Source organism: Papio anubis, chromosome 20 (assembly GCF_008728515.1).
Source record: "Papio anubis isolate 15944 chromosome 20, Panubis1.0, whole genome shotgun sequence".
Taxonomy (NCBI): domain Eukaryota; kingdom Metazoa; phylum Chordata; class Mammalia; order Primates; family Cercopithecidae; genus Papio; species Papio anubis.
This window is the reverse complement of record NC_044995.1, coordinates 20,724,048-20,746,896: the sequence shown is the minus strand read 5'-3', so window position 1 is coordinate 20,746,896 and position 22,849 is coordinate 20,724,048. Positions and strand designations below refer to the sequence as shown.

The 22,849-nt window shown below is 52.5% G+C and overlaps 1 protein-coding gene across 7 annotated transcripts; it reads left to right on the top strand.

Moving 5' to 3' along the window:
* The first annotated feature begins 9,125 nt into the window (after window positions 1-9,125).
* ZBTB32 (zinc finger and BTB domain containing 32) lies at window positions 9,126-22,028 on the top strand. Of its 7 annotated transcripts, none has more exons than XM_017952390.3 (7): window positions 9,443-9,588; window positions 17,916-18,032; window positions 20,457-20,501; window positions 20,751-20,824; window positions 20,933-21,001; window positions 21,127-21,291; window positions 21,469-22,022. In XM_017952390.3, the coding sequence occupies exons 2-7, from the start codon at window positions 18,028-18,030 to the stop codon at window positions 21,741-21,743; spliced, it is 633 nt and encodes a 210-aa protein (XP_017807879.1). In that variant the 5' UTR covers window positions 9,443-9,588; window positions 17,916-18,027; the 3' UTR covers window positions 21,744-22,022. The 7 variants fall into 7 exon arrangements, with proteins under 7 accessions (XP_017807878.1, XP_017807879.1, XP_003915409.1 ...); XM_003915360.5 differs by having other exon boundaries at window positions 9,457-9,588; window positions 19,518-20,501; window positions 21,469-22,028; XM_017952389.3 differs by having other exon boundaries at window positions 9,126-9,588; window positions 20,751-21,001.
* The last annotated feature ends 821 nt before the right edge of the window (window positions 22,029-22,849 follow it).

Here is a 22,849-nt window from a genome sequence, read left to right as displayed (position 1 = left end):
ACTTATTCCGGGGCACACGCCTGCCCCTGGAGCGCGGGTGGAGTCAGCTCCATCTATAGGGTCTGGCCTGGGAGCAGGGAGACGGTGCTTGCCCAGAGCAGGCTCAGACCCTGACCCTGAGCCTAGGGAAAGGTGAGCCGACCCTGGGGTCAAATGGACCACAATCCCCCCTCCCCATGAACTTTCCCCTGTGATTCTGGGATAAATGACACAGACAGCACTGAGAATTCCATGGTAGTCGTTATTATTACTGTTGTTTTTACTAATAGCAGGGGCCCCATCACTCACCTGTAGGTAATCAATTTATTACCTCTCAGTTCCATTTGTCACCTGGTGCCAGGTTAGGCTTTGTCAATAGAGGGCGCTGGAGAGCCACTGAGGAGCCAGGGTCCCTCTGCCTCACTCCAGGGCTTTGTGTTCTCCTTCCTACTGCCTTGTGACCAGCAGGTGGCTGCTATGCTCCACATTACAGGGAGTGACCTCCAGGGCTGCCTTCTCCTCCTTCTCCCTCCTCCTCCTCCCTCCTCCCTCCTCTTCCTCCCTCCTCCTCCTCCCTCCTCTTCCTCCCTCCTTTCTTTCATCCCTCTTCCTCTCTCCTCCTTCTTCCTTCTCCTTCCTTCTCCCTCCTCCTCTTCCCTCCTCCTTTTTTCTCCTCCTCCTCCTCCTCCTCTTACCTCCTCCTCTTTCCTCCTCCTCCTTCTTCCTCCCCCTTCTCCTCCCCCTTCTCCTTTAAGAGATGGGGTGTCAGTCAGGCGCAGTGACTCACACCTGTATTCCCACCTGCAATTCCTCACTTTGGGAGACCAAGACAGGAGGATCACTTGAGTCCAGGAGTTCGACACTGCAGTGAGCTATGGTAGCACCACTGGACTCCAGCTTGGGCAACAGAGGGAGACTCTGTCTCAGAGAGAGAGAGACAGAGAGACAGAGAGAGAGAGACAGAGAGAGAGAGAGAGAGACAGAGAGAGAGAGAGAAAGAGACGGGACCATAGCTCTCCAGTGTCTTCTTGAGCCTAGCTAGGGACTTGCCACTTAACCCAAGAGATCTATTTAAAACATGAAGTGGGCCGGGCGCGGTGGCTCACGCCTGTAATCCCAGCACTTTGGGAGGCCGAGGCGGGCGGATCACGAGGTCAGGAGATCGAGACCATCCTGGCTAACACAGTGAAACCCCGTCTCTACTAAAAATGCAAAAAATTAGCCGGGCGAGGCGGCAGGCGCCTGTAGTCCCAGCTACTCGGGAGGCTGAGGCAGGAGAATGGCGTGAACCTGGGAGGCGGAGCTTGCAGTGAGCCGAGATCGCGCCACTGCACTCCAGCCTGGGCGACTAAGAGAGACTCTGTCTCAAAAAAAAAAAAAACATGAAGTGGAATCATTGTTTCTCACAGAATCAGCTGCCTTCTCAGATCCTCTGCAAACGGAAACAGAATCATGCAAAATGGGCAAAGTAAAGGGACAAGAAAATGGTCTTTTTGAAGAGCTGCTCCCAGCCCTGCTGGACAAAATGACCAAAATAGGATCCCTGGTATTAAAGTTCGCCTCATAAAAATCCATTCAGAAAATTGAGGACACTTTGGGAGGCTGAGATGTGAGGACTGTTTGAGGCCAGGAGCCTGGGCAACAGAACAAGGCCCTGTCTCAAAAAAAAAAAAAAAAAAAAAAAAAAAAAAAAGATAGATATATATATCCGTACCCAGAGTCAAGACAAGTGATATTTGTTGTCTAAAAACAACTCTGGTTCAGGGTACATCAGTTAGCTTTTTTTTTTTTTTTGAGATGGAGTCTCGCTCTGTTGCCCAGGGTGGAGTGCAGTGACTCGATCTCGGCTCACTGCCAGCTCTGCCTCCCGGGTTCACGCCATTCTCCTTCCTCAGCCTCCCGAGTAGCTGGGACTACAGGCGCCCGCCACCACGCCTGGCTAATTTTTTGTATTTTTAGTAGGGACAGGGTTTCACGTGTTAGCCAGGATGGTCTCGATCTCCTGACCTCGTGATCTGCCCGCCTTGGCCTCCCAAAGTGCTGGGATTACAGGCGTGAGCCACCATGCCCAATCTTTTCTTTTCCTTTTTTTTTTTTTTTTTTTTTTTTTTAGACAGAGTCTTGCTTTGTCGCCCAGTCTGGAGTGCAGTGGTGTAATCTCAGCTTACTACAACCTCCACCTCCCGGTTTCAAGTGATTCTCTGCCTCAGCTTCCCAAGTAGCTGGGATTACAGGCTTGCACCACCACACCTGGCTAATTTTTCCATTTTTTGTAGATACGGGGTTTCACCATGATGGACAGGCTGGTCTCGAGCTCCTAGCCTCAAGTGATTCTCCCACCTCAGCCTCCCAAAGTGCTGGGATTCTAGGTGTGAGGTGCCCAGCCCAAGACAGATACTTTACTTTAAGAAAGTAAACTGGCCAGGCACAGTGGCTCACACCTGTAATCCCAGCACTTTGGGAGGCCAAAGCGGGCAAATCACTTGAGGTCAGGAGTTCAAGACCAGCCTGGCCAACATGGTGAAACTCCGCCTCGACTAAAAATACAAAACTTAGATAGGAGTGGTAGCAGGCTCCTATAAATCCAGCTACTTGGAAGGCCAAAACAGCATCATTTGAACCCAGGAGATGGAGGTTGCAGTGAGCTGAGATCCTGCCACTGCACTGCAGCCTGGGTGACAAAGCAAGGCTCTGTCTCAAAAATAAAATAAAATAAAGGAAAAGAAAATAAAGAAGAGAACTTAGGTTCAGTGAGGTCATAAGGGTGGGACCCTGATCCAATAGGACTGATGTCCTTATAGAAAGAGAGACACCAGGAGTGCACACACACACACGGAGGGAAGGCCATATGAGGTCACAGTGAAAAGGTGGCCTTCTACAAACCAAGGAGAAATGCCTCAGGACAAACCAACCCTGCTGGCACCTTGACTTTGGACTTCCAGTCTCCAGAACTGTGAGAAATACAAGTCTGTTGTTTGAGCCACCCAGTCTGTGATATTTTGTTACATAGCCCTAGCAGACCATTACATTCAGTCTCTTCTTTGCTTCCCACTGTGTCCTTTCTACCAAGCACCATGCCTAGCACATAGTAAGTACCCCCAAAAAGATGTGCAAACATCATTGCCTCCTGTGGGAAGCTGTCCCTCACCCTTCTCCACTCCTTCTGCCCTTAGCTTAAGTGCCTCTTCTCAGCTTCAGTTCCTACACTTTCCACTTGGCTCTCGAAGAATATGTTTTGAGGTCTAATTCCTCTTTAGAAGGTGAAATGTTTGAAGGCAGGGGCTGGGTCTTCCCCAGGGCTCAGCACCAATGGCATGCACCATCAGAATTTTGTTTTGATTTGTTTTTTTGAAATGGAGTTTCCCTCTTGTCACCCAGGCTGGAGTGCAGTGGCCCAATTTTCAGCTCACTACAACCTCTGCCCTCCGGGTTTAAGCGATTCTTGTGCCTCAGCCTCCTGAGTAGCTGGGATTACAGGAGCCTGCCACCATGCCCGGCTAATTTTTGTATTTTTAGTAGAGACGGGGTTTTGCTATGCTGGCCAGTCTTGTCTGCAACTCCTGACCTCAAGTGATTAGCCAACCTTGGCCTCCCAAAGTCCTGGGATTACAGGTGTGAGCCACCGCGCCTGGCCAGGAGTTTAATAAATATTTGAGTGAATGTAAGTTTCTTGACCTTGATGCATGGGCCCTGGAGAGCTAGAAGACCTGAATTCTAAGCTTCATCCCTGTGCAGCTGTGGACACTGAGCCTCAAATGTAATCATGGTCTGGGGTTTTTCCAGAGATCAAAGCTTGGGGAAAGTCCTTTATTCTCTGAAAGGTACAGGGTTATTTTCACATCTGTTATGAACACTTGTGCCGTTGAGCTGAGCTCCTGAGTCTTAGCCAGCTGTCTGGCTCCAGTTGGACTTCCTGCTGTACCTCAGATACACTAAGCTCACTCCTGCCTTGGGGCTTTTGCGCTTGCTACTGCTTCTGGGAACACACTGCCCCCAGGCTTTCCCAAGGCCCCTTAATTTTCAGGGTCTATGACAGGGCAGATGATACTGATTGCAAGGAAACAACTTGGTTGCAGGGCATTCGGGAACAGAAGAAATACTACTGTTCAGCCGGGCGCCCTGGCTCACGCCTGTAATCCCAACACTTTGGGAGGCCGAGGCAGGTGGATCACGAGGTCAAGAGATCAAGACTATCCTGGCCAACGTGGTGAAACCCCGTCTCTACTAAAAATACAAAAACAAAATTAGCCAGGTATGGTGGTGGAGGCCTGTAGTTCCAGCTACTCTGGAGGCTGAGGTGGGAGAATGGCGTGAACCCAGGAAGTGGCAGGAGGATCACTGAGGCTAGGAGTTTGAGGCCACAGTGTGCTATGATTGCACCTGTGAATAGCCACTGCACTCCAGCCTGGGCAACACAGCAAGACCCTATCTCCAGAAGAAACAAAACAAAACACAGGAAACCCATACTGTAGACCAGTTTATTAAAATAGAAAGAAAATAACCAGGTGTGGTGGCGCACGCCTGTAGTCCCAGCTACTCGGGAGACTGAGACAGGAGAATCGCTTGAACCTGGGAGGCAGGAGTTGCAGTGAACCGAGATCGTGCCATTGCACTCTAGCCTGGGCAACAGAGTAAGACTCTGTCTCAAAAAAAAAAAAAAAAAGGGAAAAATATAAATAATAAAAAATTGTTAGCAATTATCACTAGGGCTTCTCAGTGAGAATCGGTGAGAAACTCCAAAAGTTCTGAGGCTGTAAAGTATATTCCCAACCACCTTTAGGGTTAAAGTTGGGACAAGATGAACTAACTATAAATGAGGCTTGTTGAGTGAGAGGACTTCTCAACCAATCCAACCCAGGACCTACCAGAGAAGTACTTCCTGAAGGTAATGTGGTTTGGGGGTGATCTCTTGGGTCAGACAGATCTGGGTCTGAATTCCAGCTTTGGTTACTCCTCAGGGACTCAGTTTCTTCATCTTTCTTTTTTCTTTTTTTTTTGAGATGGAGTCTTGCTCTGTTGTCCAGGCTGGAGTACAGTGGCATCATCTTGGCTCACTGCAACCTCTGCCTCCCAGGTTCAAGCGATTCCCCTACCTCAGCCTCCTGAGTAGCTGGGATTACAGGCACGTACCACCATGCCCAGCTCATTTTTGTATTTTTGGTAGAGACGGGGTTTCACCATGTTGGTCAGGCTGGTCTCGAACTCCTGACCTTATGACCCACCCGCTTCGGCCTCCCAAAGTGCTTGAATTATAGGCATAAGCCACCATGCCTGGCCTAATTTCTTCATCTTTCAAATGGGAAAATGCAGTGTGAGGTGTGATGAACTCAGGCTTGGATTCAGAAGGTCTTGTATCATTCTACTCCTTGCTCAGCTATGGACCAGCTGTGTGAGCTGAGATGAGGAGCTGCACCTCTGTGAGCCTTGGCTGTCTATTCTGATGCGTGTTGGCATCATTCTGCTTCCTATGGTGGCTGGGGATTCCCTGGGACCATGTGTGTCTGCACTGTGGTCACTGTAGTTGGCAGGATAGGAGGCAGTGTATAAAAATGTTTAGGAGCTTAGGCTCTGGAGTCAGACTGCAACAGGCCTAGTTCAATTTCCAGCTCTGATAATTACTCCCGGTGAGATCTTAGGAAAATCAGTTTCTTCTCCGAACCTCAGTTTTTGTTTTTTTTGTTTTGTTTTGTTTTGTTTGAGACGGAGTCTTGCTCTGTCGCCCAGGCTTGAGTGCAGTGGCGTGATCTCGGCTCACTGCAACCTCTGCCTCCCAGGTTCAAACGATTCTCCTGCCTCAGCCTCCCCGGTAGCTGGGATCACAGGCATGCGCCACATGCCCAGCTAATTTTTTTGTAGTTTTAGTAGAGACGGGGTTTCACCATGTTGGCCAGGCTGGTCTCGCACTCCTGGCCTCAAAGAATCCATCTGCCTCATCCTCCCAAAGTGCTGGGATTACAGGCATGAGCCAATGCGCCCGGCCAAACTTCAGTTTTTGTATCTGTCAAATGAGCATAATAACAGTAAATACCTGATAGAGTTTACTATGAAGAGTCAATCAGATGATGCAGGTAAAGCACTTAAAACTGGTCTGGGGCCTGGCACAGTGGCTCATGCCTGTAATCCCAGAAATTTGGGAGTCCAAGGTAGGAGGATCACTTGAGCCCAGGAGTTTAAGTCCAGCCTGGGCAACATAGTGAGACCATCTCTACAAAATAATAATTAATTAATTAATTAATTAGTGAGGTATGGTGTTGTGCACCTGTAGTCCCAGTGAATTGGGAGGCTAATGTGGGAAGATCCTTTGACCCCAGGAGGTCAAGACTGCAGTGAGCCATGATCCTGCCACTGTGCTCTAGCCTGGGCAAGAGAGCAAGACCCTATCTCAAAATAAAAAAGCAAAGATATTATAAGACTGATTTTTTAAATACCTTTCTCTAGGTCAGGTGCAGTAGCTCATGCCTGTAATCCCAGCACTATGTGAGGCCGAGGCAGGAAGATCACTTGAAGTCAGGAGTTCGAGACCAGCCTGGCCAACATGGTGAAACCCCGTCTCTACTAAAAATACAAAAATTAGCTGGGTGTGGTGGCAGGTGACTGTAATCCCAGCTACTTGGGAGGCTGAGGCAGGAGGATGACTTGAACCCGGGAGGCGGAGGTTGCAGAGAGCCGAGATTGTGCAACTGCACTCCAGCCTGGGCGACAGAGCAAGACTTAAATACATACATACATACATACATACATACACACACACATACATAAAATACCTTTTTCTACATGTCAGTCCATTTTCCCAAAACCAGGGCCAATGTGACCAGACCCCATCCCCATCTACAAGATCAATCCTACTTAATCATAGTGTAGCTTGAAGGTTGGACTCTCACCACAGCAGGGTTCACAGCAGGGTTCGAGTCCCTGCAATGCCCGTACCTGCTGCAGGACCTGAAATAAACGACTTCACCTCTTTGGCCCTCAGAGGTTAACCAGGCATAGTAATCGCCTCCCTCACGGGGTTATTTAGGTTTCAACGAGTTGATGCACAAGCGTGGCACATGGAAAAGGCTCGATAAACGCGAGGTGCTGTTACTCCCACCACAGCGCCAGTTCTTCTCCCCTTTTTACTTTATTTTTTAATTTTTATTTTATTTTGATTTTTTGAGATAGAGTCTTGCTCTTTTGCCCAGGCTGGAGCGTAGTGGCGCCATCTTGGCTCACTGTAACTTCCGCCTCTCGGGTTCAAGCAATTCACCTGTCTCAGCCTCCTGAGTAGCTGGGATTACAGGCGTCCCCCACCACGTCCGGCTAATTTTTGTATTTTTAGTAGAGACGGGGTTTCACTATATTTGTCAGGCTGGTCTCGAACTCCTGAGCTCAGGTGATCTGCCCGCCTCGGCCTCCCAAAGTGCTGGGATTACAGGCGTGAGCCACCGTGCCCGGCCCCTTCCCCCATTTTAGTGGTTTCCCTCCCTATTGGGGCCAGGGACGCCTCAGGCTGTCTCTGTCAAGACCTACAGCTCTGGCTGTTGTCCCAGGCTCTTCCGCGAGGTGCTCTCCTGCCTCCTGACCACCCCCATTCCTCCCCGCTTCAACTCCTCAGCGAGCGGCTGCGAAGGACGCGCCAACACTCCGCGTAGCGGGAAGGGACCGAACTCGGATCGCGGCCTGAAATTGCTGCGCTATACTCCCGGCCCGCTGCCCTCTGGTCAATTTAAAGCGAAGACGAGCCTTAGGGCCAGTCAGAGGCGGCAGCGGAGGAGCCATGCCCGCCTCCTTGAGGCGCCCTGGCGTCTCATTGGCTGTGCTTGAGAACGAATCCCGGGCTAAGCCACTTAGAAAGGAGCGGAGCCAGCCAATCAGCAGTGCAACCGCCGCGGGGGCCGGGCCAGAAGTCCTGCAGACAAGCACCTCAGAAGATTGGCAAGGGGCGAGCTCGCAGCTTGTCAGCCCCGAAGCCCTGCCCAGGGGGAAAGCCTGCTGGAGGGAGTCTAATCCCCGGGCCAGTTAATGTTGGGGCAGCGCAATCGGCCGTTCCCTCTGCGGTGGGGTGGGGGGCGGGAGTGCTGACACGTCCGCGCGCCAGTGCTGACACGTCCGCGCGCCGTTACTCCTGGCTGAGCATACAGTCGAGGTGGCAGTGGGAATTGGAAGTGCGAGTGTCACACTGCCAATCACGGGGCAAGGTACTGCCCCCTCTTGTGTCTTCCTTGTCTCTGTACACGTCCAGGCGAGGCAGAGTGAGCTGTGCCAGCAATCGTGGTGGAGTGGGACAAGAGGAGAGAAAAGGGAGCTGTCCACAGACACTGAAGCCTGGCTGGCTTTTTTTTTTTTTTTTTTGAGACGGAGTCTCGCTCTGTCTGCCAGGCGGAGTGCAGTGGCGCGATCTCGGCTCCCTGCAATCCCGGGGTTCAAGCGATTCTCCTGTCTCAGGCTCCCGAGTAGCTGGAATTACAGGTGCCCGCCACCACGCTCAGCTAATTTTTGTATTTTTAGTAGAGACGGGGTTTCACCATGTTGGTCATGCTGTTCTCGAACTCCTGACCCCAGATGATCCGCCCGCCTCGGCCTCTCAAAGTGCTGGGATTACAGGCGTGAGCCACCGCGCCCTGCCTGGCTGGCTCTTTTATTTTATTTTTATTTATTTATTAGAGACAGGGTCTCACTGTGTCACCCAGGCTGCAGTGCAGTGATGTGATCATAGCTCACTGCAGCCTCGACCTCCTGGGCTCAAGGGATCCTACTACCACCTGGACCTCTCAAAGCGCTGGGATTACCGGCATGAGACACAGTGCCTGGCCTTGGCTTGCTCTTATGGGCCTCCAGGCCAATCAGGTGTGGCGGCAGCCTACACACCCCTACACACTTCCCAGATGATAAAGGGTTGAGAGAAAGGTGACAGGGTTTGCAAATGGGAGCTACTTAGGGAGGCAAAATAGAAGCAAGAAAGGCAGGTCAGGCACGGTGTCTCACGGCTGTAGTCCCAGAATTTTGGGAGGCCCAGGTGGGAGGATTGCTTGAGCCCAGGAGTTCCAGGCTGCAGTGAACTATGATTGCACCATTGCACTCCAGCACGGGCAACGGAGGGAGACCCTGTTCATAAAATAAAAATGAAATAATTTAAAAAAAAAAAAAAAAGGACAGTGGTACTCCGGAGCACTTGCTGAGGGAGCCTCCAGGCTGTTCAGGTGAGGGAGAATCAGGGTCCAGTCTCTTCATGGAGAGAGTGGGAAAGGGCAGACTACACAAGCCGATCAACGCTGGAGCCCGGCTGGAAATCAATGAAATCTCAGCCTAAGAGGCCTGAAGCCTATGGACCAATGAGACTCAAGGCCCTGCCCCTTCACAGCCAATCAGCTGCAGGTCAGAGACAGACGCGCGGGAGTGGCGCTGTCCTAGGTGCCTCCCATGCTGCCCAGCGTGCTCAGCTGGCCTGAGCGGGAGAGTGCGACCCGCGCTGCAGCCAATCAGCGTCCGCCTCAGGATCCGGGCGTGACCACGTGCGGGAGCCTTGCGTCCCTGGCCTCGCTCCACTCCCCACTTTTAACGGTCACTCGGCCTTGAGCCATCCTGAGTGTATGTGAGGCTGAAAGGGAAGGAGGAACAGGGTCTGGGCCGGTGAGTGCCATCGTTTTTCTTTACTTTCTTGGGCTTGGGCCTGGCCCAGGCAAAGCTGGGGTGTGGAAGCTTGACTGGCCCTGTTGATGATTGGGAAGTGCGGGTTGAGGGCTTTAGCCCTTAGGGCTTTCCTCTGTCTTTGAGAGGCTGGAAATGCAGCCTCCTGGCCACCTTTAGGCCTAGGTTTGGCAGAGGCCAAGCCAGCTTGCCCTCTGGGTTGGTCTACGGCCCCCGAGGCCAGCCTGAGTGGGAAGGGTGTTGTGGGGAAGTTGCAGGCCCTTAGCTCTGCACGGGGTCATTGACCGTTAGGTATGGCCTCTGGACAATGAGAGGTTACCAGGGGTCTCTGGACTGAGCCTGAATCTGGTGACTGAAAGGAGAGGCCTGTGGATCTCCAAAGGTTATGTAGGGGCTGGGCACGGTGGCTCATGCCTGTAATCCCAGCACTTTGGGAGGCTGAGGCAGGTGGATCATTTGAGGTCAGGAGTTTGAGACCAGCCTGGCCAACATGGAGAAACTCTGTCTCTACGAGGTTTCCAAAAAAAAAATTACCTGGGCGTGGGGGCACATGTCTGTAATTCCAGTTACTCAGAAAGCTGAGGCAGGAGAATAGCTTGAACCCGGGAGGTGAAGGTTGCAGTGAGCCGAGATTGTGCCATTGCACTCCAGCCTGGGCGACAGAATGAGACCCTGTCTCAAGAAAAAAAAAAAAAAAGAAAAGGAAAAAAAAAAGTTGCGTAGAAAGTCACTGGCCAAGAGATGAAACTAGTGTTCACTTGAAGGTCTTCTGGGGTCTTTGGAGCCAGCCTGGGCTGGGAGTGAATGTTCTGGACTCCAGGTTGAGATGTTCTTGGGAGATTTCCCAGTATGGGGTCCAAGTTGGATGATGTGGCCAAGAGGTTAGGCCAGTAATCCTCTGGAGATTCTAGGGAGAAGGGTTCTGAATCTCAGCCAAGCAGTTTGCCCTGGATGAAGTATTATTACCCTGTGGTGGCTCTGTACAGAACTGGGATTGGGTGGCCGGGCGTGGTGGCTCACACCTGTAATCCAGCACAGGAGGCTGAGGTGGGGCGGATCCACCCAGGTCAGAGCCTGGGCTGACCAGCCTGACCAAGATAGGTAGAGAACCCTGCTCTCTCTGCTGAAAATGCAAAGTGGCGAGTGGCAGGCACCTGTAATCCCAGCTACTCTCAGGAGTCACAAGGGCAGGAGAATCCACTTGAACCAGGAGGCAGAGGTTGCAGTGAGCCAAGATCATGCTGTTGCACTCCTACCAGGGCAGCAAACAACACTCTGTCTCAAAAAAAAAAGAAAGCCCGGGTGCAGTGGCTCAAGCCTGTAATCCCATGCTTACTTTGGGGAGGCGAGGCGGGCAGATCCGAGATCCAGGAGGTGAGACCATCACAAGCTATGCAGAGGTGAAACCCCGTCTCTACTCAAAACTACAAAAACTAGCCAGGCGAGGTGGGCGAGAGCCTGTAGTCCCAGGTACTTGGGAGGCTAGAGGCAGGAGAATGGCTGTGAGCCAGGCCAGGCTTGCAGTGAGCCCGAGGTGCGCCACTGCACTCCAGCCTGGGCCAGCAGACTTCTGTCTCAAAAAAAAAAAAAATTAATTAAAAAAAAAAGAACTGGGATTGGGTCATGTCTGGAGCTTTTCAGTCTCCCTGTTCCACTCTTTCCCATGCCTGTTCTGATCATTCCCGGAAGATGAAGATATCAGACTGTAGGTGTGGGGCAGGTGCATGGGGAGGATGACATCATAGTGGAGCACAGGAAGAGGTGTGTGAGATACTCTACTCTTTAGGAAATCACCCAGGTTGGGGCAGAGCGTGGTGGCTCACTCCTGTAATCCTAGCACTTTGGGAGGCCAAAGCAGGTGGATCACCTGAGGTCAGGAGTTCAAGACCAGCTTGGCCAACATGGTGAAACCCCATCTCTACTAAAAATGCAAAAAATTAGCCAGGCATGGTGGATGCCTGTAATCCCAGCTACTTGGGAGCCTGAGACAGGAGAATCACTTGAGCCCACAAGGCAGAGGTTGCAGTGAGCCGAGATCATGTCACTGCACTCCAGCCTGGGCAACAAGGGCAAAACTCTGTCTCAAAAATAAATAAGTAAATAACATAAAATAAAAGGAAACCACCCAGGTTGTCTTTACTGATGATCTTTTTATACTCATGGCACAGGGTGTTGATACCTAGTTTCATTCAGCTGTTCAGTGGTATTTATGCTTTCAGAGTACCTTCAGTACACCCAGAGTTCTTTAACCAGGGGTGAGGGTGCAAGGAGTGGTTTATGAGTGGACTTCAAGGAAGTCTAACCTCCAAACCAGTTAATATTGGGGCAGCTCAATTGGCCATTCCCTCTATGGTATAGTGGCGGTCGGGGGTGCTGGCATGTGAAGTGTGCAGTTAAACCCAGCTCAGCAGACAGCCACCAAGCATGGTGGCACATGCCTGTAATCCCAGCTACTGAGGAGGCTGAGATGGAGGAATGACTTGAGGCCAGGATTTCGAGACTGCAGTGAGCCATGATTGCACCACTGCACTCCAGGCTGGGTGACAGAGCAAGACTGTCTCAAAAAAAAAAAAAAAAAGAACAATTAATGGTATGCATGTATATTATGAGGAGGGGAGGGCAAAGAATAAGCAAGAGGATAGTTAACCTGTCCAGCCATGAGGCTCAGAGTAATCTGTCAATGTCTTGTCATGCATTCGTATGCCAAGTGGTTTGAGTGTCTACTATTTTCTTTTCCTTTTTGTTTTTCTTTTTTATTGTTTTTTTTTTTTTTTTTTTGAGACGGAGTCTTGCTCTGTTACCAGGCTGGAGTGCAGTGGAATAATCTCGGCTCACTGCAACTTCCACCTCCCAGGTTTAAGCAATTCTCCTGCCTCAGCCTTCCAAGTAGCTGGAATTACAGGCACGTGCCACCACGCCCAGCTACTTTTTGTATTTTTAGTAGAGACAGCGTTTCACCATGTTGGCCAGGATGGTCTCGATCTCTTAACCTTGTGATCCGCCCACCTCGGCCTCTCAAAGTGCTGGGATTACAGGCGTGAGCCCCCGCTCCCAGCCTGTGTCTACCATTTTCTAATGTCAGCAGTTGGTCCCAGGCTGGGTGGCTCACGCCTGTAATCCCTGCACTCTGGGAGGCCAAGGCAGGTGGATCACTTGAGGTCAGAAGTTTGAGACCAGCCTGGCCAACATGGTAAAACCTCATCTCTATTAAAAATACAAAAATTAGCCGGGTGTCGTGGTGCGTGCCTGTAATCCCAGCTACTCGGGAGGCTGAGGCAGGAGAATCGCTTGAACCTGGGAGGCAGGGGTTGCACTGAGCCAAGATCGTGCCACTGCACTCCAGCCTGGGCGACAGAAGGAGACTCTGTCTTAAAAAAAGAAGAGTTGGTCCTATGGCTGACACTCTCAACCTGATGGTGACTCCCTAAGAGATTTAGAACCATTGGAATAAAGCGGGCTCCTATATTATTTATGGGGCCCGGGCGAGATGACAGAGACTCCCTCTTTTCTTCCCACGCCTGGTGTTGGCCCATACTTCAAGGTGTCTCACATTCTAGCCTGCACATCCGAGCTCAGTCTACAAATCCCTTACACAAAATCAGGGTCTAGCATGTGCGTACATCAGTCAGAGTCCATTCTCATGAATACAGGCTGGGGTTGAGTCCTGTGTAGGGGGCCTCAGAGTCATTTGGTCCAGGAAATCCCAGGTGCTGAGTTCTGAGAGCGCGGTCCAGAAGTGAGGTGGGAGCTCACAGTTCCCAGTAGGCACTTTCTAGATGCCTTTTGACTCAGCCTATGCGAAGGGATACAGCCAGAGGAGGTCCAAGTGGGACCCTTTGCCCAGGTTTAAGTCAACACTAGTATTCTGTACTGGTCTTGAAACAGCCCCTGTGAGGAAACTGAGGGTCTTGGAAGAGTTAGCTCTATATGAGCGCTGAAGAGAAGGGCCATTCACTGTGAATGGATGTAGTGAAACCTGTTTTCTGACTTCTAGTCTAGTTCTTTTCCCAGTTAATCTACAAAGGGTGTGCTATGAAGGGGTCTCTATGACCTAGATTCAGCTTACCTGGGTATGACTATATCTGCTTCTTGGGACATATAGAGCACAAATTTAAGGGAAAAAGGGAACTAATTCACTCCTTGTGGTGTCTCTTTTCTGGAAGTCTTGGATGTCCTTAATTGGAAAGAAAGACTGAACTTTTTTTTTTTTTTTTTTTTTTTTTGAGGCAGAGTTTCATTCTTGTTGCTCAGGCTGGAGTGCAATGGTGCGATCTCGGCTCACTGCAACCTCCGCCTCCCAGGTTGAAGCGATTCTCCTGCCTCAGCCTCCCGAGTAGCTGGGATTACAGGCATGTGCCGCCAAACCCAGCTAATTTTTTGTATTTTTAGTACAGACAGGGTTTCTCCATGTTGGTCAGGCTGGTCTTGAACTCCCAACTTCAGGTGACCCGCCTGCCTCGGCCTCCCAGAGTGTTGGGATTATAGGCGTGAGCCACTGCGCCCAGTGAAAGAGTGAACATACTTAAACTTCATGTAAGATTTGGATAATCATTCTTAATCTATATAAAATGCTGTGGGGAATTTAACCACCTTCATTTGTGGAAAGAGATGGGTTCATGGGAAGAGTGGCGAGTTCACATAATTTTTCTAAATTGAATGTTATTCAACTTGGCTTGGGAAGAGGGCTTGATATTTAAAATAAGTGAGATAGAAGGAAAACCTTTTCACAAAACAAATGATCATCCCTCTCATTGGTCTATTCTGATGGTTTGATTTTAATTATAATATTTAAGGAGAATTGGTATTTGTGTTGCTGTGTTGACCTTGTTACATCAAGCTGGGTTGTGCCTGAAGTTCATGACACAAGGATTTCTGGGAAGCTCTGACTTTGTAGCCAGGGTGTGCCCCGAGCCCCTTGCACATTTTCCCCTTAGTGTCCCATTGGTCAAGCCTATCAGTAAGAATAAGAAATATCAGATTTCAGGCCAGGCGTGGTGCCTCACACCTGTAATCCCAGCATTTTGGGACGCCAAGGCGGGCAGTTCATGAGATCAGGAGTTCGAGACCAGCCTGGCCAGCACGGTGAAACCCATCTCTACTAAAAATACAAAAAATTAGCCTGGTGTGGTGATGTACGCCTGTGATCCCAGCTACTCGGAAGGCTGAGGCAGGAGAACCACTTGAACCCAGGAGGTGGAGGTTGCAGTGAGCCGAGTTTGTCCACCACCCTCCCACCCAGGAAAGAGAAAAACTCTCTCTCAAAAAAAAAAAAAAAAAAAAAAGATTTCAAATTTTATTTGGTAATACGAGTATCAGGCCAGGCATGTAGGCTTATGCCTGTAATCCCAGCACTTTGGGAGGCTGAGATGGGTGGATCACCTGACATCAGGAATTTGAGACCAGCCTGGCCAACATGGTGAAACACCATCTCTAATAAAAATACAAAAAATTAGTCAGGCATGGTGGTAGGCGCCTGTAATCCCAGCTACTTGGGAGGCTGAGGCAGGAGAATTGCTTGAACCCAGGAGGCAGAAGTTGCAGTAAGCCGAGATTGCACCACTGCACTCCAGCCTGGGCAACAAGAGTGAAACTCTCTCTCAAAAAAAAAAAAAAAAAAAAAAAGTAATGTAAGTATTAAAAAGGACTGAGAGGCAGATATCATATCTCCTTTTCTTACATACTCCCTTTCCAACCATGCCCTACCTAATCTCTCTACTTACTCTACCCTCTGGCAGGACACAGGCTTGCGTCCGTATAACCTGTAGTTTCCTTGCTCTTCCCAGAGAGACAACTGCAGATGATTACTACCGAGTCAGCCAGGAAGAGGAAGAGGGGCAAGGCTTTTGAGTCTAGGGAGGGGGAGTCCTTTTAAGAACAGCAACAGACCAGGCACGGTGGCTCACGCCTGTAATCCCAGCAGTGGACCACCTGAGGTTAGGAGTTCGAGACCAGCCTGGCCAACATGGTGAAACCCCATCTCCAGTAAAAATACAAAAATTAGCTGGGTGTGATGGTGCGTGCCTGTAACCCCAGCTACTTGGGAGGCGGAGGCACAAGAATTGCTTAAACCCAGAGGCAGAAGATGCAGCGAGCCGAGATGGCGCCACTGCACTCCAGCTTGGGTGACAGAACAAGACTCTGTTTCAAAACAAAAACAAAACAGCACCAGCAGCGTCCCTACTCTTCCAAGTCAAAGTACCGTCTGCTTCTGCTTCTGCCATCTGTGCTCAGTGGAGGATGGCTTGGGTTGCACTGTCAAGGCTAGAGAAGGGCTCAGGGTGTCATCAGCATAAGGGTTGCAGTGCAGAGGGCCCTGGAGATAACTCTAGGAGGCGATCTCTAAGGGGATATCCTTAGATGGGGTTCCCCATTCTTGGGGGCTTTTGTTCACTGAAAGGGGAGTTCCCTTGCCCCTCCTCCCTTTTAGGTTCCCCGAAAGCCCACCGATGCTCCCTGTCAACTACATTTGGCTTACACAGAATGCTGCCCTTTGAGCAGTCTCCAACTCTCTCGATCATCAATGAGCAAACCAGTGGGGGAGCTGAGTCACAGGCACATGATGTGGGGCTGGAAAGCGAAGGGGCCATACTTAGATGGGCGACCACGTAATCGTCCAGACCCCTGTACCTTTCCTCTGTCCCTGGGGCTAGTCCTTCAGGGCTTTCCGCACTCCTTCCTTGTCTTGAGGGACTCTGTATTTCTGTGTTGGAGGAAGGGTGTTTCCCTCTGCATACACACATACCAGAGGGATTGATGCTTTATGTGTCTTTTATATGGGTGTCTAATGCGTCCCTGGGTGTGGTGGTGTGAGGAATTAGAAAGCACAGAAATGGAAAATACTTAACGTTCAGAGTAGCAGATGAACACAGCTCTCACATTTGCATTTTCCCTTTCGTTCTGACTCATCTTCCCCTCTCCCCACTCTGTTGCCCCTCCACCAGCCTCACCCATTGACACACCCTGTCTGATCTAGGAAGGGTTAACATGTGCCCGCACCCATGTGGAGGGAAGGTGTGGTGGGTCTGGAGAGAGAGAGTGGGAGGCTAGTCAGAACATTTGGGGGTCCTGGAGCCAAAGAGAGAAATGGGAGCTTAGAGACACAATATTTGGGTCTGGGAGGGGACGAGGACTCTTAGATCCTTCTCCCTTAAGAGAAGCCTATGGGATGCCAGGCGCAATCCCAGCACTTTGAGAGGCTGAGGTGGGTGGATCACCTGACATCAGGAATTTGAGACCAGCCCGGCTAACATGGCGAAACCGTCTCTACTAAAAATACAAAAATTAGCTGGGCGTGGTGGCGGGCCCCTGTAATCCCAGCTACTCGGGAGGCTGAGGCAGGAGAATTGCTTGAACCTGGGAGGCAGAGGTTGCAGTGAGCTGAGATTGCGCCACTGCACTCCAGTCTAGGAGACAGAGCCAGGCTCTGTCTCAAAAAAAAAAGAAAAGAGAAGCCTATGGGGAAGCAGACCATGCCTTGTCACCAGAGCAGCTTACCAGTACCTGACTACCTGACTTGTTTATCTCCCAATAATTTACTGTGTATATATGATACACCAGGCACATATCATAAATGCTTTATTAGCTGGGCGCGGTGGCTCATGCCTATAATCTCAGCACTTTGGGAAGCCAAGGCCGGAGGATCATTTGAGCCAAGAGTTCAAGACCAGCCTGGGTAACATAGTGAGACCCCCGTCTCTACCAAAAATTAAAAATTAGCTAGGCTCGAACTTGTAGTCCCAGCTACTTAGGAGGCTGAGGTGGGAGGATCACATGAGCCCAGGAAGCTAAGGCTGCAGTGAGCCGTGATCGTACCACTGGGCAACAGAGCAAGACCCTGTCTCAAAATAAATATGTCATCAATATTTATTGGATAAATGAAAATTTTGCTATAGGATCAGGGATAATAGAATAATAAGAAACAGAAAAAGAAACTTGAGCCTTTCAGACTTCATCCCTTCCCCAGATTAAAGAGTTCTAAAGTGTGAAAAGAGGGGAAACCTCCGGGGACCTTGACCCCTTGGGCAGGAAGTGAAAGAAACCCAAGTCCTGATTTCAGAGAAATGTCATTTGTCATCAGCCCAAGAAAAGGAGGTTTTTCTCTTCGAAGACCACCACAGGTCCTTCCTGGGGTTGCCCCTTTCAGAGCTTGATGGGAGGATCTGAGTCACTCACACATCCAGCCCCCAGGTCATTCCCAGCCAGCAAATGAGGTTTCCCAGTACCAAGTCAGGGAGAGGGAGGAAGCTGGCTTCTGGCTCCTCCAGTCTATTCTTGGGATCCAAATGTTTCAGTCCTTTTTACTTCCGCAGCTGTAAGCTCTGCCGTCATCTCTAAGAAACGACCATACCACTGAATGCTACTGTGTACTTACAAACCACGCTCATATTCGTCACGTCATTTCATCTTCACCCCCACCTCCAAATGAGGTAAGCAGATATTATCCCTATTTCATGAATGAGGTTACTGAGGCCCAGAGAAGTGACTTGCCCAAGATGACTCAACTAGTAAATGGCAGAGATGAAACTCAGAGGCAGGGTTGATTATTCCAAGGTCCTTGCTGTCACAGATACACTGCTTTGACTCTAGGAGTTCACACACAAAGTGAGGAGACAGGAGGCTAGGGGCAGAACGTGTGTGTTCTGGAGGTAGAGGGGTGGTCTCTCTTGCAGGCAGAAGGCAGAGGCAGGGTTAGAAAACCACACCCTCTCGGGGGGACTGTGGAAGACTGATACTTGGGACATCCAATGGAGGCCTGTGAGGTCAGGGGCGGGGCTAGCTCCAGGGGGGGCCCCAGGAGCCCCAACAGTAGTTCAGAGCATGCGGTGTCCTGGAAGAAGCTACAAGCGGTGAGTGATGGCCTCTGCCCAGCTGAGGCCTTCTTCCCATCACAACTCTTTCTGTCCCCTCCCTGCCAACCTGGAGCCCTCTCCCTGAGGTGTCCAAGTGTGGCCCTCCCCACCCCAAGGGCCCTTGCTCACAGGGAGCCTGCACCTAGGACTCTGCCTGCTGGGTGCTAAGACACTGAGGTTCTGGTTCTCTTCGTATCTGGGTTCCCAGCTCTCTTTTTAAAAGCCAGTGTGGTGGTTTTGATGTGTGAGAAACTCCTGCCTGGTTGGGTGCTTTCTATTCTTCACTTTTTGCCTTATGAAAAACAAATTAAGCCATCTCCTTACCCGAATCTTGAGAGGAAACAGCCTCCCTGTCTCCAGTCCCCATGTCCCTTCCTCCCATCTCCTCAGGGGTCCATTCTCCAAAACCTGTCTCTATCAATGGGTCAGGAGCCTCCACTCCTGTGGCTTCTGCACCTGCTCTCCTCATTCTCTGGATGGGAATGTCTGGTTCCTTCCCTGAGGACATGTTCTAGAAGCTTCAGCTTCACGGTGATGACTGCCGGATGCCTTAGCGTCTGCGTTCCTGCAGCCAGGATCCCTATCATGCTGCCCTCTCTGCCTTTCAGGCACAATGGGCTTTTGGGGGAGGACCCACTAGCTTTCTAAGCTCTCCCGTGAAGTTGTGTCATGCTCCATCCCTTAGTGCCGGGATTGACTGGGTTTTGTGGTGATCCTCGTCTGTACTGAAGAAAGCCTGGCTTGCGCAGAGGTGTTTCCCTGCACAGGGGCTTGGAGAAGCAGAAGTGGCAGTATCTGATATCTTTTACGTCAGAGACTGCTAACTGGAAGACTTCCCACATGCCTGTCTTAAAACCCACTACTAGCTATTTCTGTTAACTGACTGGCCCTTGCTCTTTAAGTCCTGAATTTGGTCTGATTTCCATTCTCTCGCCACCATGCCTACCTGCTATGATTCTGGATAAGCTCCAATCCTCTCTTGGGTTACTTTATTTGCTCACTCAGGACAGAGGGCTCTGATCTAGGACCAGCAACTCACACTCTCTCCCCTCACATCCACAGGCTTGAAATGAGATGAGATGTTCCTCCCTCCCCTTTCAACCATGGACCTCACACTGTGGCCTTTCTCTTAGAGCCTCTGAGATTGGTACCCAAGCAAGGCACAATGTCCCTGCTCCCCATAAGACTGCCCAGCCCCTATGGCTCTGATCGGCTGGTACAGCTAGCAGCCAGGCTCCGGCCAGCACTATGTGATACTCTGATCACCGTAGGGAGCCAGCAGTTCCCCGCCCACAGCCTGGTGCTAGCAGGTGTCAGCCAGCAGCTGGGCCGCAGGGGCCAGTGGGCTCTGGGAGAAGGCATCAGCCCTTCTACCTTTGCCCAGCTCCTGCACTTTGTGTATGGGGAGAGTGTAGAGCTGCAGCCTGGGGAGCTAAGGCCCCTTGAGGAGGCGGCCAGGGCCTTGGGAGTGCAGTCCCTGGAAGAGGCATGCTGGAGGGCTCGAGCGGACAGGGCTAAAGAGCCAGATCCAGTCCTGAAGAAACATCAGGAGGAGCCAGAGAAACCCTCAAGGAATCCTGAGAGAGAACTGGGGGACCCTGGAGAGAAGCAGAAACCAGAGCAGGTTTCTAGAACTGGTGGGAGAGAACAGGAGATGTTGCACAAGCACTCTGCACCAAGAGGCAGCCCCGAGATGGCAGGAGCAACACAGGAGGCTCAGCAGGAACAGACCAGGTCAAAGGAGAAACGCCTCCAAGCCCCTGTTGGCCAAAGGGGAGCAGATGGGAAGAATGGAGTGCTCATGTGGTTGAGGGAGAATCCGGGGGGCTCTGAGGAAAGTCTGCGCGAGCTCCCTGGCTCCCTTCCCCCAGCAGGCTCCCTGCAAACCAGTGTCACCCCCAGGCCCTTGTGGGCTGAGGCCCCTTGGTTGGTGGGGGGCCAGCCTGCCCTGTGGAGCATCCTGCTGATGCCACCCGGATATGGTATTCCCTTCTACCATAGCACTCCCACCACTGGAGCCTGGCAGGAGGTCTGGCGGGACCAGAGGTGAGTGGAGGGGCCTAGTTCCCGGCCTCCAGGCTGGGAGGGTGTGGCCCAGGAGGGGCAGCCCTGCTGAGTGGAAAGGCACCGCATCTCTACTGCACAGTTCCTGAGCTGGGGATGAGACAAGAAGCTGCCGCCACAGGGCATGCCAAAGCCCAGCCCCGGGGAGAGGACTTGGGACGCCCCCTCTTCAGGAAGAGGGCAGGCTCTCAGGTTTAGTCAAAGCTGTAACTCTTCCCCACCCTATCCCAGGATCCCACTGTCCCTTAATGCCCCCAAAGGGCTCTGGAGTCAGAACCAGTTGGCCTCCTCCAGCCCCACCCCAGGTAAGCCCCTCGATGCCCTGCATACACCTGTAACACGGTGCCTTCTCTGGGGTGGGGCTCCAGGAGTCCAGCCCGAGCAGGGCCCCTACCGCCCACTGTTCTCTCCAGGTTCCCTCCCCAAGGGCCCCGCACAGCTCAGCCCTGGGGAGATGGAAGAGTCTCATCAGGGGCACACAGGTGAGTCAGGCCGGGGCACTCGTGCCTCAGCCCCACTGTAGCCCTTGATTTCCTGCCTGAATGGTACAGTGAGTTGACGCTGGGATTCCTGGCCCTGCCCTCCTTTGCCTTCTCTGTCCTCACAGGTGCACTTGCAACCTGTGCGGGTCATGAGGACAAGGCAGGCTGCCCACCTCGCCCGCACCCTCCCCCGGCCCCTCCTGCTCGGTCTCGGCCCTATGCGTGCTCTGTCTGTGGAAAGAGGTTTTCACTCAAGCATCAAATGGAGACGCACTACCGAGTCCACACAGGTATGGGCGCCCCGCCCTGTGTGAACTGTCGGCTTTCTTCCCAACTCCGCTCCTGAGTCTCCACCTGCGTGTCCGGTTCCCGCGCAATCCCCTCACCCCGTGGCCCGATCCACCCCTAACTTGGCCAGCTTTCGCCCGCTTCCTTCCTTCACCCGCCTCCCCTTCCGACCGCTCTAGGAGAGAAGCCCTTCTCCTGTAGCCTTTGTCCTCAGCGCTCCCGGGACTTCTCGGCCATGACCAAGCATCTGCGGACTCACGGGGCCGCTCCGTACCGCTGCCCCCTGTGCGGGGCCGGCTGTCCCAGCGTGGCCTCCATGCAGGCGCACATGCGCGGTCACTCGCCCAGCCAACTCCCGCCAGGATGGACCATCCGCTCCACCTTCCTCTACTCCTCCTCGAGGCCGTCTCGGCCCTCGACCTCTCCCTGTTGTCCTTCTTCCTCCACCACCTGACGGGGTGTCGGTAGCGTCTTAGTCAAGAGTCCAATTAAAGAACGAAAAGCGGGCCGGCTCGGCTTCTGACCTGGCACCGCTGCTACGGCGGCCTAGCAAATTCCGCCCCAGAAAGGGCACCGAGTGCCCTCTCCTGGACGATCGCGGGTCGCAGAAGCCCAGGCCAGCGAGCCCTACAGGGTGAGGACACTGAAGTGTGCAGAAGCGAAGGTTAACAGTAGTGGGGGGGGATTGTCGATCTCATCACCATAATAAAGAGTTTCCTGTGCTCTCCCTTCAGGACTAGAAAGCCAAGTTTAGTCTGTGCACACCCCCGCCCACGCCCCTTGTCCTGTAGCGGCCCCTGGTGGTCCTGCGTCCGCTGTCCAGCGGGGTGGACACTTCCTCCACCCCCGAGGCTCCCAGTCCTCCCCAGGAGGCAGCTGGCCGCGAGGGCTCGGTGTCCGGGCACACCTCGCGGCATGCCGGTCCTAGGCTGGTGGGGGCTGTGCGACCGCAAGTCACTCGCCCCTTCCACTGCAATCCACCGCGCGCGGAGTCTGATCTGGGAGCGCTCGGCCCGAGCGAGAGAGGAACGTGTGCTCCGACCCTGCTTTCGGCCACCTGCCTTCTCTCCGGGAGCCCACAGACCCCGAGACCGCGGCCTCTCCGGCGTCTTCCCTCCAGGCCGTGCCGAACCGCCGCCGGATCGCGCCCGGAACGGAGACTGACTATGCCTTCCACCGCTCCTTCTCCAGCCCACGCCTCCTGCAGCCGCGAACTGCATTTCCCAGGGCCTCGGGGTCCCGGGGCCCGAGCCCGCGGCACCCTGGGAGTGGTAGTCCACGCGGGCCGCCGGCCTCGCCAAGAACAATGGGAGGAGCCTGGGGCTAGGACCACACCTCCCGGAGACCCGGCAACCCGCTTTCCGGGTCCTGGCCGGGAACCCAGCAGTCCCAGCCCTCGCGCCTTGGCTGCCGGCGGAAGAAGCGAGGCGTCCAGACTACATTTCCCGGAGGCCCCCGCGGCTCGCCCCTCTGCGGCCGCAACGCGGGGTCTGTGCTCCCCAGGCGCGGTCCGAGGGCGCCGGCCGGCCGCGGACTCCCTCTCCCGTGGTGCCCTGCGCG

Excerpts from the sequence above, each read along its gene's own strand:
- ZBTB32 (XM_017952386.3), top strand. The coding sequence starts at position 19,621 with ATGTCCCTGCTCCCCATAAGACTGCCCAGCCCCTATGGCTCTGATCGG. Across the intron at positions 21,002-21,126 it reads GTCTCATCAGGGGCACACAG|GTGCACTTGCAACCTGTGCG; the intron begins GTGAGTCAGGCC and ends CTGTCCTCACAG. Across the intron at positions 21,292-21,468 it reads GCACTACCGAGTCCACACAG|GAGAGAAGCCCTTCTCCTGT; the intron begins GTATGGGCGCCC and ends CGACCGCTCTAG.